The 15,703-nt window shown below is 47.2% G+C and overlaps 6 protein-coding genes across 6 annotated transcripts; 4 read left to right on the plus strand and 2 right to left on the minus strand.

The window, feature by feature from the left end:
• Positions 1–166: 166 nt before the first annotated feature.
• Positions 167–1,782, minus strand: N7483_010403 (putative MFS alpha-glucoside transporter; the record flags this gene model as incomplete). Its single annotated transcript, XM_057093830.1, has 2 exons — positions 167–1,039; positions 1,060–1,782. The coding sequence occupies 2 exons, from the start codon at positions 1,780–1,782 to the stop codon at positions 167–169; spliced, it is 1,596 nt and encodes a 531-aa protein (XP_056939801.1).
• A 638-nt stretch (positions 1,783–2,420) lies between these two features.
• On the plus strand, positions 2,421–5,045 carry N7483_010404 (polysaccharide lyase family 26 protein; the record flags this gene model as incomplete). The annotated part of the gene is made up of 1 exon (XM_057093831.1): positions 2,421–5,045. One exon carries the CDS (start codon positions 2,421–2,423, stop codon positions 5,043–5,045), a length of 2,625 nt encoding a protein of 874 aa, XP_056939802.1.
• A 515-nt stretch (positions 5,046–5,560) lies between these two features.
• N7483_010405 (Gfo/Idh/MocA family protein) lies at positions 5,561–6,844 on the plus strand (the record flags this gene model as incomplete). Its single annotated transcript, XM_057093832.1, has 1 exon — positions 5,561–6,844. One exon carries the CDS (start codon positions 5,561–5,563, stop codon positions 6,842–6,844), a length of 1,284 nt encoding a protein of 427 aa, XP_056939803.1.
• An 869-nt stretch (positions 6,845–7,713) lies between these two features.
• Positions 7,714–9,874, plus strand: N7483_010406 (putative CorA family metal ion transporter; the record flags this gene model as incomplete). The annotated part of the gene is made up of 5 exons (XM_057093833.1): positions 7,714–9,385; positions 9,438–9,511; positions 9,565–9,617; positions 9,674–9,727; positions 9,781–9,874. The coding sequence occupies 5 exons, from the start codon at positions 7,714–7,716 to the stop codon at positions 9,872–9,874; spliced, it is 1,947 nt and encodes a 648-aa protein (XP_056939804.1).
• A 181-nt stretch (positions 9,875–10,055) lies between these two features.
• On the minus strand, positions 10,056–11,306 carry N7483_010407 (uncharacterized protein; the record flags this gene model as incomplete). Its single annotated transcript, XM_057093834.1, has 2 exons — positions 10,056–11,055; positions 11,137–11,306. 2 exons carry the CDS (start codon positions 11,304–11,306, stop codon positions 10,056–10,058), a joined length of 1,170 nt encoding a protein of 389 aa, XP_056939805.1.
• Positions 11,307–11,647: 341 nt separating this feature from the next.
• On the plus strand, positions 11,648–15,304 carry N7483_010408 (DEAD/DEAH box helicase; the record flags this gene model as incomplete). The annotated part of the gene is made up of 1 exon (XM_057093835.1): positions 11,648–15,304. One exon carries the CDS (start codon positions 11,648–11,650, stop codon positions 15,302–15,304), a length of 3,657 nt encoding a protein of 1,218 aa, XP_056939806.1.
• Between the last annotated feature and the right edge of the window lie 399 nt (positions 15,305–15,703).

Raw genomic sequence — 15,703 nt, forward strand, 5'->3', positions numbered from 1 at the left:
TTAATTGGACTATCCTATAGATGATTTGAAAACTTCCTGTACTAATAACTTGAACCCACCAAACGTTACTTTAGATGACCGAGCCATTTCGTAAAAATAATGAAAAAAACACATCATGATGTGATGTTCGTTTAAGGAATTGATAAATTGCCAAATGGCTAGATAATTACTCTTCCGACACAGTCTCCGTAACAATATCAACCTTTTTCTTCTCAAAGTCTCTTGCGTTGACGTTATTCTTGAAGAGAATATCCATCTCAGCAAAAGTCCGATTCTTAGTCTCAGGAAGACGGAAATAAGCCCAAACAAAACTAATAGCCATGACACCTCCACAGAGAAAGCCACTCTTCGCACCCCAGTCCCAAGCGGCTTTTTGGATCATGCGTGGCATGAGTTGACCATAAATAAGAGCCCCGACATTATAAACCGCACGCGCAAGAGCAACACTCTTCGTGCGAAGATGGTTGGATGGGATCTCTGTGACAATTGTATAGATGATAGGACCAATTGTGATGAAAAGGACAAAATATTGGATCAGCAGGATGCTACCAATTCCATATCCAATGTTTGGGTGGGTGGTGATACTTGGAATGCCAAGGAAGCCGATGAGGAATGTAGTCAAGGTGATGAATCCAGTACCAGTCAACAACAATGTGCGACGACCAGTTCTCGGAACCAGGAACCATGCAATAAAAACACCCATGATGGCGAGGGAATACTCGCCCATACCGAAGTCAAATGAGACCGAGGAGGTCAGACCGGCTTGCTCCAAAAAGTAAACTATGTAGGAGACCAATGGAGCACATAGCTCTTGGATAAGATAGACAAATACTGTGATCTCAGTTCGGCGTAAATCAACACCCTTGAATAAATCCCAATAGGTGCTGGATGAATGCATCTCATTCTCAATTTTCACCGTGTGTTCCATCATAGCAACTGTGTCATCGATATCTGACTCTGAACTATCCGTTGATCGTAGACGATGAAGGACTTTGCGGACATCCTGTGTGCGTCCTTTGCGAGTAAGCCACCAGGGAGACTCAGGCGCGAAGTAAATACCGATAGCGAGGGAAGAGGTAGAGCCCATTGGAGAGCAAAGGGGATACGATAAGCCCATTCTCCACTTGAGTTCAAGAAGCCACGCAGAACACCGGTTCCGAGGAGGTATCCAACACTCCAGCACAACGAGACCAGCATTGTAAGGTATGGTCGGAGAACATTGGGACAGACTTCGGCAGCGTAGGTAGTCGACAGAGTTTGGAACACACCCCATGGAACACCAAGAAGAATTTCAGCGCCCATATACATGTAGATGCTGGTTGCGAAGAATTGAAGGAAGATAAACGCAGTCATAAGGAATAAACAAACCATCATGACCCATCGGTATCCAATCAAGTCGGCGACGTATCCATTGATCAATAGACCGACAATTTCACCGGCACTCACACCATTGCTAATACCGGATTGCAAATTGGCGGGAATTTGGTATGTGCCATCACTTTGAAGTTTTCCATATCGCTCTTGGAAGGCCGGGAAGGAGAAGAAACCGGTGACGAAGGCATGGTCGAATCCCTCCATGATCAGGGCGAGGGAAAACCATACTGACCAGAACACGGCTTTGGGATATTTGCGAATACCCTCTCGAAGGGTCATGCCGTGTTCATCTTCTGTTGCTCGTTGAGCGCCTTTCAGGGTGTCGATCGCGGCACCATATTCTTCGTCTTTTTCGTGGACCACCGTTGTGGTGCCTCGATCGGTGACATCTTCTTGATGTTCAGCCATTGTGAGAAAGAAAATAGAAAATGAGAAAAATGGTTGAAGTTGATCCAAAGAATCACCCCTGGTATCTCGTTCTCAGTTGGTGAATTTGAGACAGTTTATAATCCATTTGTGATAATTCCAACGTTACCAACCCCAGTCTCCTGTTTACTCCGCATCCCCAGACTATGTGGGGATCTAAATTTCTGGGGAAACCTAGGATAGGGCTTCATGGCTAATTGCGTGGTCATGCAGGCTATCAGTCATCCATCAAAAAGGCATCTTTCAGTGTCGATCCGGGGGGGACTTACACCGAACCCTAGAGCTCTACCTTGGAAAAGGAAGGTGAGTGAGGGGAAGCTATACTCGGTCTTACGATTGCCGGGGTTTGATGACGCTCTACACCGGTAGTTCTTCGGGTCACGGACTCATGGCGTCGAAGTGGAATATCTGATTCACGCTAAATTCGTGATTGGGTCCACTCATTTCATATTTGGGATGTAAGCCCCCTTTATAATTAAAGAGTACGAGAGCTTCTACTATATGAGCTGTTGTTACTAGCGGTGATATTACCGAAGCACATTTCTTTACGTGTTGACAATCCAATCCTTTGTGGTCTAAGCGTTCAGAATCTCAACTGCAAGTGTTTTGAGCCAATCGTCATGTCGGAGCATAATCTACGATGGCTGAACCGAAATGAACCCCACCTTCTCGAAGATGGCGTTTCCTTTGGAATGCCGTGGCCCCAAAGTCTCTACCCTCCCGGTCAGGCCTTTGTGATTGAAGGTGAAGGAAATCGGTGGCCGCTTGACTCGCGAGAAATTGCCTACTGGAGTGATGGTTCATTGAGATGGACTGCACATTCAGCTAGTGGTGATATCGGGTATAGTGAGAAATACACGGTCAAGGGAGCGCCACACCAAAATGAACCCTTGAAAGGAGTGGAGACTGTATACCAGGGTCCCCAGCTTTTGGTGACCACACAACAAGGACTACGCTTGGAGTTTGCAGCTCCTGGTAGTACATCCATGTTGAAAAGTCTCCAAGTTGATGGAAAATCACTGTGTTCAAATGTCACAGTAGTGGCTTCTATCAACGGTATAGAATACGCCACACGAGTCAGTTCAGTGGATGTTGAAAATGCCACATTCAGCAGGGTGGTTGTCAAGGTCGCTGGAGCCGTGGAGCGTGATAGTGAATCTCATCTTCCGTTTGACATTCGCTTCTATATCCACTCCGCCACCCATACCGTTAAAATAACTCATTCGTTCATCCACGACTTGGACTCAGATACTCCCTTGACATCCCTTGGTCTTCGCTTCTTGGTCCCTCTTGGACAAACTGAACTACATAACCGACATATTCGACTGGGAGGTTCAGATGGAGGCGTTCTCAAAGAAGAGGTCAAAGGCTTGACTGGTCTACGTCATGGGCCGACTATTCAGGATCGGATAGATCAAGCAGCTGGACGGCCGGTGACACTGAGTGAAAAAGAGTGGATTCGAACAGATCTTTCCAAAGGAGTATCATATATTCCATCCTGGGAGTCCTACTCACTTTCTCAGCTTTCCTCAGATGGGTTCAACATCAAGAAGCGCTCGAAGCCAGGCTGCTCATGGGTTAAGGTCACGGGCGGAGGTCGCGCAGATGGAACCGCCTATGTTGGGTCAGCCCAGAGTGGAGGATTGGCAGTTGGGATGTGTGACTTCTGGGAGCGATATCCTACCCAACTGGATCTAAGCAACCTGACATCCGACGAGGGAGCCGTGACTCTCTGGCTATACTCACCCTTAGCGGAGCCTTTGGAAACAGCCCCATATCACGATGGACTGGGCATGGATACCTATGAAAAACAGTTGGAAGGTCTGAATGTTACCTACGAAGATTTTGAGCCTGGCTTTGCTTCTGCAAATGGAATTGGAAGAACAACCCAATTCTTCATAAGACCCTTCACATCTACACCGTCAAATGAAGAATTCAGTGACTTTTCAGCCTTGGTCCGAGACCCTCCTCGTCTTGTCACCACAGCAGAGCATTTGTATTCTGCTGGAGCATTTCACGGGTGCTGGGCTCCTAGTTTCCAGGTTTCAGGTGCCGAGCCATCTAGCAAGGAGACTGAAATAGAGAGAAACTTGGAGCTGCTTTTCAAGTTCTACCAAGGTCAAGTTGAGCAGAACCGGTGGTATGGGTTCTGGGATCATGGAGATGTGCAACACACATATGATGCATATCGTCATGCCTGGCGGTACGACGTTGGTGGGTTTGCTTGGGACAATTCTGAGCTTTCCACCGATTTATGGCTTTGGCTTTACTTCCTCCATACTGGGAAGGCCGATGTGTTCAAAATGGCGGAGGCTATGACAACGCATACTGGTGAAGTGGACGTCTACCACGCGGGCCGATTCAAGGGGTTTGGAACTCGACATGGTGTTCAGCATTTCAGTGATAGCTCAAAGCAACTCCGCATATCCAACGTGCTCTACCGACGAATCTACTTTTATCTCACTGGAGATGAACGCACTGGTGACCTTATCTCTGAGCTACAAGACTGCCAAAATACCCTGTTGACGTTGGACTCTCATCGGAAAGTTCAAGAACACGCTGGTATACCTGATGGCTTTGCCATGACAAACATTGGTCTTGATTGTGGTCCGCTGGCTGCCGCATGGCTGACCGCGTGGGAACGAAGATCACCTGGCTGGAATCATTCTAAAGAACTTCTGATCAAACTCCTTGATGGAATTTCTGGTCTTCGGCACGGCATTGGTAACAATGCAATTTTGCTTAATCCCACCACAGGCGAAGTGCGCGAGTGTCCTCCTCCTACACCAGAATTGGCAATCTCTCACTTATCTATGCTCTTTGGATTCCCGGAAATCTTTACAGAGTTGATTTACTACATTCGGAATGAATACCCAGAAACAGTGCGAAGATTTATGAAAGTCTGGCTGGCGTACTGTCGGGGATACAATGGAGGACCAGCTGTTCAGCTTGAAGAGTTTGGTTTTAAATTCCCAGACCATGCGACATGGCGACAAAGCCATTCCACTCTAACTGCCATGGCAGCGGTAGAGGGGAGTCGGGATGATCTTGCACATGAGGCTTGGAATCAATTTTTCAATACGGATGGATATAAGGAATCTCACGATTGGACTGTCCTTAAGACTTCTCCTCCAACATACTTCAGTGAAGGCGAGGAGGCTGTCTGGGTTACTACGAATGAGGTTGCTCGCTATGGAGTATCTGCTATTTCGAATCTTGCGAGCATCGGGAAATATCTCAAATAGATTCTGTCATGATTTAGATAGATTTAGTTAAAATGCAACAGCAGTGTTTTACCTAATGAATTTGATCCTTCTTATTTTCACCATTCAAAAATCGAGTTTTTTCCAAGTGATGTGGCTTCAGCTAAGTTCAGATAGAGTATGTCCAAAGCTACACATAAGCTTACTTCGCTTGCCTCGGGCTTGTTTAACCCGCAGTCAGACATCATAGTTCCAAGCGAGAGTAAAAAGACGCCAAGTATGGGGTATGGAAGTTCCATTTAGCGCCTTGGTGGATAATGTGGGGTGAACAAGTATCCTTGGAACCGAAAATCTCTCTCATTGATGGAAAAATCGAGCTGCATAAGCTTTTCGTGGGGGTTCATTCTTCTCTTGGCCAAGCTTGGCTGAGGGGTATTGTTTACCGAGGTGAGAGACACCATACCTTGAAAAGACAAAATAGACGAGCATCATCTTTCCAATTAGAAGGATTCTTTTTGTTGAAACTCACTGGCAATCTAGCTCGATTTCACCGCAAGATGGCTATCACAAAGTACGCCGTCGTCGGCACTGGTGGACGTGCTGCGTTCTTTTACTGCGCTATTGTACGCGATTTCAAAGAGAATGCCTCTCTGGTAGCCTTCTGTGATAGCAATCAAACTCGCATGAATGTCGCCAATGATCGAGTTCAAGAATTGGGCCTGGCGCGACTGCCTACATACAAAGCTGCGGACTTTGATCGAATGATTGAAGAGACTAAGCCCGATGTGATCATTGTGACTACGATCGATCGATCCCATCATCAATATATCATTCGTGCTATGCAACTGGGATGTGACGTGTTGAGCGAAAAGCCCATGACGGTGGACGAGAACAAGTGTCAACTGATTCTGGATGCTGTGAAGGAAACAAAACAGCAGCTTCGCGTCACCTTTAACTACAGATATGCACCTCACAATACTAAGGTGCGGGAGTTGCTAATGGATGGAGCCATTGGTAAAGTGACTTCGGTTCACTTTGAATGGCTATTAAATACCCGACATGGTGCGGATTACTTCCGTCGCTGGCATCGAGATAAACGAAACAGCGGCGGTCTTTTGGTTCACAAGTCGACTCATCATTTCGATCTGGTCAACTTTTGGTTAGGAAGTCGTCCATCTACTGTCTTTGCGCAGGGTGACCTGAAGTTCTACGGCAAGGAGAACGCAGAGTCACGGGGCGAAACCGAATTCTATTCTCGAGCTCATGGTAGCTCAGCAGCAACCAATGATCCCTTCGCTCTTCATATTGAAGAGCACCCTCAACTCAAAGCTATGTATCTCGACGCCGAACACGAGGATGGCTACTACCGCGATCAAAGCGTGTTTGGTGATGGTATTAACATCGAAGATACTATGGGTGTGTTAGTGAGCTATCAGTCTGGAGCAATCATGACATATAGTCTCAATGCATACTGTCCCTGGGAAGGCTTCCGAGTTTGTTTCAATGGAACTGGGGGTCGACTTGAGATGGACGTGCTCGAAGAATCCTACGTCAATTCTGGCGGAGAGCAAGGGAAAGAAGGTGCTGTGGCACATACTAAGATCACTGTGCATCCTATGTTTGCACCACCATATGAAGCTGAGGTTATTGAAGGAGAGGGAGGACATGGTGGTGGAGATCCCATCTTGCTAAATGACTTATTTGGTCAACCAGTCCCTGATCGTTTGAATCGTGCCGCATCTCATGTAGATGGCGCTATGTCTATTCTTACAGGTATCGCGGCCAATAAGGCTATTCGCACTAGTCAAGTTGTTCAGGTCAAGGATTTGGTTCAGTTTTAGACAAGATTTATGAAGACATAGTATATCATCCATATTATTCAATCATATAAGCCACACTAGCCAAACTTGAACTCAAATACCTAGTAAAATATGTCCGAATAGTGATTATTTGCTCGTAGTTCTGGATGTTCAAGCTTTCTTCTTTTGTCCCAACTTGAAGAACTTGAAGTTAGAACCTCCGGGGCTGATATTATTCAGTAGCCCGGGAGTATGGGGGACCTTGGGCGACTGGCAGTGGAGGTTGGGGTTACTAGCGGGATCGGGGTACTCCGTACTAATGTGCTATGTATGTCGTAGTATTAGCCCCCATATTATGACAAAATATAAGCTTAAATAAACTCTTCGTCATAGTAATTGGATTGTATACAACAATTTATATGATGAAGAATTAAATAGTATAATCCATTATCATCATTGTAGTGGTAATCGTTATCTCAACCATGATCTTGGAATCCGTGACCCGAGGTCCAGACTCTGCTTTTTGCGCTTCCTCTCTGAATCTCCTTTCAATATCGACTCGACTCAGTCAACCTTTTTAATCTTCAGAAACCTGAATTAGGACTGTCAATTCTTGAGATCAACACCGTGACAACCTTGCAGTTCTTAATTGGCCCGTTCAATTCCCGTTTCTAAACCGCTTCGTCATTTCCCCGCAGATAGAATGTCGCCAACCAACAGGCTCGCCTCCCTGTGACAAGTCGCAACATCCATTGTCCTTGTTTTTAGCAACAAATCTTGCGCGATCCTTGCTTGAAAGTATTGACTGAACTTAAAAAACCTATGGCACTATCTCTCTCTTCAGAGTCAATGCAAAATCCACCTTTCATTCAGCATTACGTCGACACAGCGGTCGCTTGATTACCGCCAAAATGAGCGTCCATTCCCTTGATTATGCGCAGCCACATACCATGCGACTCGAACCCCTTCCAAACCTAGACCTCGAAGCCGGCGACCAATCGCCTTCCTCCCCATTCACACAAATTCCTCCCATAGGAAAAGATGCAAGAGAGGGATCCATCGTGGACGTGTCCGCGACAACTGCGACCCGAGTCAATTCCACCGACACAGCGAGACGTCGCATGCGACGATCCAACACAGCGCGTTCATATCGCCCAGAAGGCTTTGCGCCCGACTCAACATGGCAACCGGGAACAGAACCTGGTATCGATCCAACAAAACCCCTACCACCATACACCTCAGAATGGACTTCCAATGCGCCCGTAAACCTACACCAAGAGTGCGAGATCACTGTGGTGGACTTTTCGCAGCACGAGATGCGACAATATGGACTGGATAATAAAACACTAGAACCGTTTCTGTCCCGGGAGCGAGAGCCATGGGTACAATGTCGTTGGATTAATGTGAACGGATTAAGTTGGGATGTGATCAAGATTCTCGGAAACCACAAGAAACTGCATAGACTGGCGATCGAAGATCTGATTCATACCACGAATCGGACAAAGGCCGACTGGTATTCCGATCATGCATTTGTTGTTTTGACGTTGCAGAAGCTGGTTAAACTCCAGCAGGAAGATAAAAGTGACTCCGAGGATGATGAAGTCCCTGTTGGTAAGTTCAGAGAAAGGAGTTCATCTATCGCAAGTGATAAAAGCTCAATATCTATTAAACGAGCCACCAAGCGACGGGTCATTCTGGATGCGCTCAAGGATATCTTCCGGTCTAAACGACCACCAAGCCGGCATGGCAAAGACAAAGCCACAGTAGGGGCTAGTGTTCGCCCTGGACCTCGCAGACCATCTTCCAAGCATACGTCTCAGTTCGGTGATCTGTCTGTAACAAAAGGTGCCACCGCGCGAACCCTACAACGTTATCGGGGAGGTCCGAACGAGGGCCGAATCGAGTTCATGGAACGTCACGCTGTGCTGGCTGCGAAGAATCTATGTGTGACCTTAGAACAGGTCTCGATCTTCCTACATGCCGACAACACAGTGACATCATTTTTTGAAACAAGTGCCGATGATATAGAAGCTCCGATTGTACGGCGTCTCAGCTCACCGGAGACGATCTTGCGACAGTCATGCGATGCCAGTATGCTGCTACAAGCTATCATCGATGCCATTATCGATCTCGCGATTCCAGTAACCATGGCCTATCAAGACGCTATAGGTGACCTGGAGCTTGAGGTTTTGACTGACCCAGATATCGACCAATCAAAGAGTCTGTACATCCTCACTTCTGAAATTGCCGTGCTCCGCAATTCTATGCAGCCTATCGTTGCTGTAATCAATGCACTTCGTGATCATCGGTCCCAGCCCGTTGGCACACCTGGACTCGGGATTATGCGTCAAAGTACTAGTACTCAATCTACAATGATGGGTGAGGATTCGTCGGATTCTCAGGATCAATTGGAAGTTGCGCCTCCAAACCTCAAGAGCTCGATGGGCTCAAGTGTGACGATAAGCTCCATGTGCCATACTTACCTCGGAGATGTATTGGATCATTGTATTACTATTGTTGAAGGCTACGATCAAATGAGACGAGCTGCAGACAACATGATTGACCTAATCTTTAATACCATCGGTGGGTGCAGCTCGTCAATATACAGCGATGAGAAATGCTAATTTGTCCCAAGGTGCCTACCAAAATGAGAGTATGAAGCAACTGACAATAGTCACTTGTCTTTATCTCCCAATGACCTTCTTGACTGTATGTGATGGACACATGGATCTCTTGAATGCCTTTACTAACATTGAGCTCAGGGCTATTTTGGAATGAATTTCAATGACTTTGCTGGTATTAACAACAGCGATTCGTCAGTATCCTGATTCTATCTATACTCGACTAACTTGACGCTGACTTATGATCCAGCTACTTTTGGAAGATCGCAATTCCTTTCGTCTTTGTTACAACTTGCTTGCTGATGTAAGTCCTCCTACGTTGCCCTTTACTTCATCCATATTGACAAGCTTATCCAGGCGAGACAAGATCCAACGTTACGCCGTCATGCTTGCCCAGAAGCGGCTTATCACGAGCTCCAAAAAGCAACGCCAGGAGCACAGTGTGCGGTAATTACCTTGATATCAATTATGTCGCTAGATACCCTTACATGAAACTTGAAGCCCAGGCAGTTGTTAGCTTTTGTACATTTAGCTCATCCCCAAACCTTCCAGTGGTCTCGTATATTCTATCTATTAAAAAATACATCTTATTCATACACAACTTCCCACGCTACTTTTACATTGCCATCTCATTAGATCTCCTTCTGTCGGAAAGCCCAGTACGCCTTCCAAGGAAGTCTCCAATCCGAGCGCAACAACTCAGGACGAAAGACATCAAAATCATGCTCCTGCAAGCGATCAAGCCAGAGTCTCGTCCCAATAGCAGGCATGAAAACACCAAAAGCCCTATTGACCTCATCAAGTGGCGAGTCGCGCGACAAATCAGGAGAATCATACTCATGACCTTCTTCACCCTCATGCTCAAAATCATGACCAACATCTTGACCCGCACGCAAATTACTCAACATCTGTTGCGCAGTAATCAAGTGATCACTCGCGCGCGTCGCAACGGTAAAAACCGCATCGCGTAATCCCTCCGCCTCTGCACCCCGTCTCAAAACATCTTCCTCTTTCACACCCGCCTGCGCCATTACATCCAACGGTAACATCACCGCACCTGGTTTAGAACCACCACTCAATCCCAGAGTCGCCGCACCTCCACCATGAGGTGCCTGAGGCTGGGGGTTGGGAAACGCAACGAGCGGAAGTCCTCGCAAGACAGCTGTGATTCCAACCGCTTTCCCAATATGCGAAGCAACGTGGTCCGCTGTAACGGAGGTCATGGGTAATGCGGAGAGGGTAAGATACATGAGGGTTGAATACGTATTCTCGGCGTAGGATTCCAGAGCTGCGATATTGGTGTAGGGATCATTGGTAAGGGTTTGTTCGCGGGCGCTGATTAGTCGAGTAAGCCATCCTTTGCTTATCCGGGCGCGACCTTCTGTACGCTCGTGGAGATCGGAGATCGCGGAGGCGAGGAGAATGGCGACCGGTTCTTTTGGAGGGTTACCGGCTAGAATCTTGGATACTGCATCGCGCCAGAATTGTAGGCGCATGAGCCCGATTGTGTGGGAGGAAGTGGTCTCGGGGATTAACGAGAGAGAGACATTTAAGGCGCGGAGAGCGAGGTAGAAGGTGCGAGCGTGTGCTGGAATGAAGCTGCTCAGGGTATACGAGGGACGGTCATATTTTCTGTTTGGAGGAAAGAATGGTTAGGTGTTTCTTGGGGGATTTGGAGGCAATTGAGTGAGCTGAGAGCTTCATGGCACATACGTGAGTAGAGCGACACAGTATTTATGAGCGCCTTGAATTTCCTCTTCTGTTAGAGGAGCGCGGACTGAAGTCGTCGAGGTGAAAGCTCTGGATTGTCGAACTGCTTTTTTAGAGAAAAATTGAGCACTATTGACCCGATATGGTCGACAGGCCTCTTTGAAGATCGACATGGTGAGAATGTGAAGTTGATAAAAAGGATGTAATCCACTTAATAGTATTGGTCGGACGGAGCGGGTCAATGATCATTAATGGACTTAAGTAGTATGAAAGACCAATTAATAAACACAGGAGACCTTATATGTCTAAGGTGGATTGAGATGTATGAGTAGATCGTGTAATTCCTTGACACTCATCTTAATTCCATATGTTCTAGATTTTCTACAAGCAATAGGACTATAATTGGACTTTTTCGACGTCCCGTGCTCGCGCGTTCTCCGTCGCGTCGTCCCAACTTCATCGTTGATCTTCTCTTCAACTTCCATCATTTGAGCTTTACGTGGAAACCACGATTATGAGCGACGATCTGGATCAAAGACCAGCGAAAAGACAGCGCTTTTTCGTGGATGGCCCTGGACCTGCCGCAGATTCTGCTCCAGCAATTACTGACGCGTCTTTGACGCGGTACACTCCAGATGCTGAGGACCATGCTGATCAGGATGAACCAAGAGCTATCCTTGAGACGCCTTCAGCTGATATCAAGTCCTCGTCTCAACTTGAGGTCAATTTCGCTTCACCAGATCTCCCGGAGGCATCAGAACAGACAGTAACCGACCATACGATCTCGATCCCCCACCTACAAAACGGAACGACCGAGCCACCTACCGACGAAGACAATGCGATCAACAATGGAGTACAGCCGGCCCTGAAGAATGGCTTTGATGTGGAACTGTTTACTGGTATCATTGGTGAACAGCTATCGAGCGAATCTATCGAAGTTATCCGAGCCGCAGCTTCCAATAATATCGAACGGGCAGTTAACATCTACTTTGATGGATCATGGAAGAAACCGAAGAAGGCGACCGCTCGAACCGGCTCCTTACCTCTCCGAAAAGGATCCTCTACCCCGCTGGGAGTTAATGGACAAGGCACTTCAGGGTTTACTGAGGAAGATACCTCTGCTGAATCAAATTCTGTAGTTGGGAGAATGCCTTCATCTAGGTTCATCGGATCATTTGGAGTTGGTGGATGGGCGACTCGCAGCGGGCCTGCGTTACTCAAGCATGGGGATCCAGTAAAGATTGAACGTGCGAGATCCCAACCAACTACCAAGCGTGCGCGTGGAGGCAAGATGATGGTAAACCAGAAGGGAGATGTCTTGACACGGTTTACGAATACAGCCGGGCAGGAAGTTGGAAGACTGCCGCATGAGACGGCTGAATGGGTGTCTACGTTGATTGACCAGAAGTTATGTCATTTTGAAGGTGTCTGTGTCTTCAGTGAAGACAGGTTGCGAATCAACGATACAATATACCTACAGTTGAGGTGTTTCTTTCGTAAAGAAGCTTTCCAGCGTCTCACATTTGGATCCGCAAAGGATGATAACAGATCAACTGGTCTCTTCGAGGAGAAAGAAAGCACGGAAGAAAAGAATCTCAGACTCCGTCAAGTATCCCTTGTTAAGCTTTTTGATGCCATCGATCTCAAGCCCACCTCCATAAATCCGACAACCGAAAAGCATAAGAAGAGTGGTATTCTCCGAGCCGCCGAGATGGCTGAACAGTATGATAATACCAAGAAGGAGAAAGCCAAAGGTTCCAAGGATCCAGATGACTCCTCGGAAGAAGACGACACCCAAGAGCTTGCCCAGGACCAGCTCGATGCACTATATCGAAAAGCTCAATCGTTCGATTTTAATATGCCAGAAGCCGAGCCTGCTTCCACCTTCCGGATGAACCTGCGGAAATACCAGAAGCAGGCTCTTCATTGGATGTTAGCAAAAGAGAAAGACAACAAACAGCCTCGTGAACGCTCGATGCATCCGCTGTGGGAGCAATACCTATGGCCAGTAAAAGACAGTGATGATAAAGACCTCCCTGGGTTCGACGGAATTGATCATTTCTATGTCAATCCCTACTCTGGTGATCTCAGTGTTGACTTCCCAGCCCAAGAACAGCACTGCCTGGGTGGAATCTTGGCAGATGAAATGGGACTTGGAAAGACGATTGAGATGATGAGCCTTGTCCATTCTCATAGAACTGAGCTTGATCCTCAACTTTCCAACGGGATTACCTCTGTGAACGATCTCGCTCGTGTACCAGACTCCGATGGTGTCATTCCTGCACCCTACACAACCCTTGTCGTGGCGCCCACGTCATTGCTTTCTCAATGGGAAAGTGAAGCCCTAAAAGCTTCCGAGGAGGGCTCTATGCGTGTTATCATGTACTATGGAGCGGACAAGGCAGTTAATCTTCGGGATTTGTGCTGCGCATCAAAGTATGCATCAGCGCCAAACGTCATTGTAACAAGCTATGGCACCGTGTTATCGGAGTATCGCTCATTGGCGCTTCAATCAATGATGTCCGGTGGTGCATATGGCGGCCTTTTCTCTGTAGAATTCTTCCGAATCATCCTGGACGAAGCCCACACAATCAAGAATCGTCGCTCCAAAACCACCCGAGCATGCTGCGAGCTCCAAGCAACACACCGGTGGGTCCTCACTGGTACGCCAATTGTCAATCGACTTGAGGATCTGTTTAGCTTGGTGCGCTTTTTGAAGGTCGAACCTTGGAGTAACTTTTCCTTCTGGAAGACGTTCATTACTGTCCCCTTCGAGTCCAAGGAGTACATTCGTGCCCTCAATGTCGTTCAGAGTGTATTGGAGCCCCTTGTTCTTCGGCGAACGAAGAGCATGAAAACACCAGAAGGCGAGCCATTGGTCCCTCTTCCTCCAAAAACGATAACCATTGAAGAGATTGAGCTGCCAGCAAAGGAGCGAGAAATCTACGACTGCATCTATACTCGAGCCAAACGAACGTTCAATGACAATGTTGAGGCTGGTACTCTCCTGCAGTCTTACTCTACCATCTTCGCGCAGATTCTCCGTCTTCGCCAGACCTGCTGTCACCCCATCTTAACCAGAAACAAAGATGTGGTGGCAGATGAAGAAGTTGCGGCCGCTGCAGCTGACGCAGCCAACGAAATGAAAGATGACATGGATCTCCAGCAACTGATCAATCAATTCACTGCTGCAACCAAGAACGCAGAATCAGAAGACCGTTCTGTTAAATTTACCGCCCATGCGCTTCGCCAAATTCAAACCGAATCCAGTGGAGAGTGTCCTATTTGCTGCGAAGAGCCCATGATTGATCCAGCAGTGACTGCATGCTGGCATAGTGCGTGCAAGAAATGTCTCCAAGATTTCGTGGCGCACCAAATGAACAAGGGTGTTGAACCACGTTGCTTTTCCTGTCGAGCTCCGATTGACGCACAAAACATCTTCGAGGTGGTTCGTCATGCGTCCGCTTCCCTGCCGACAGCAATAGATTCATTCGCTTCTACTGAAACGCCACAAAATGACTCCCAACCTGCCCCACGCATATCTCTCCGACGAATCAATCCCCTTTCTCCATCCGCACATACCTCTGCCAAGATCCATGCCTTGATTAGCCACCTAACGCGAATGCCACCTAATACCAAGTCAGTGGTGTTTTCCCAATTCACGTCATTTCTCGACCTAATTGGGCCCCAACTGTCCCGGGTTGGTATTTCGTATGTCCGTCTAGATGGCACCATGCCCCAGAAAGCCCGCAAGGCAGTTTTGGAGGAATTTACCAAAACTGAAACATATGAGGATGAGATCATGGATTCGGAGGCTGAGGAACCTGCTAAACCCAGTACCTCGAATTCTTCCCCGACTCTTCTTCTTATCTCTCTTCGGGCGGGTGGCGTCGGTCTCAATTTAACGGTTGCGAACAATGTCTTTCTCATGGATCCATGGTGGAGTTTTGCCGTGGAGGCTCAGGCTATTGATCGCGTTCATCGTATGGGTCAAACCCGTGATGTTTCTGTTACGCGATTCGTGATCAAAGATTCCATTGAGGGTCGTATGCTACGTGTGCAGGAACGCAAAATGAATATTGCAGGCTCACTTGGTCTACGTGTTGGGGGTGATGATGAAAATAAGGATAAAAAGGAGCGCATCACGGAGTTAAAGATGCTCTTTGAGTGAAAAATTGATTATTAGTTTGGTTTTGGTTTTCATAGAGCATTATGGATTCGAGTTGGTCTTGCATTTTGGGATTTGGGCGATACCCTGGGCGTCATTCGACGTGGTTCTAGATCTGTGCTGGGCGCCATCTTCTTGCACATTCATTGAATGTTTTCATGTTTCTGCTACTAGTTCTTTTTTCAATGCCTATAGTCAAAATCCTAGCATATATTATAACCCCAACACTGCTCCGTTCACGGTATCCAAGCTTTTTGGTATCTTCGAGCCTCCAGTGTCCTGTACGCGCTCTCGGCACATGATACTCAAGTGTCACTACTAGTAGTAGAACGTATGTTTAGTATCTGGTAACATTTGAACATTCAAGTTGATAACATTACACGAAAGTAATCGCAAATATCA

The sequence above is a fragment of the Penicillium malachiteum genome (genome assembly GCF_028827825.1).
Source record: "Penicillium malachiteum strain IBT 17515 chromosome Unknown utg000005l:1.0-9002435.0:326005.0-9005861.0, whole genome shotgun sequence".
NCBI classification, from domain to species: domain Eukaryota; kingdom Fungi; phylum Ascomycota; class Eurotiomycetes; order Eurotiales; family Aspergillaceae; genus Penicillium; species Penicillium malachiteum.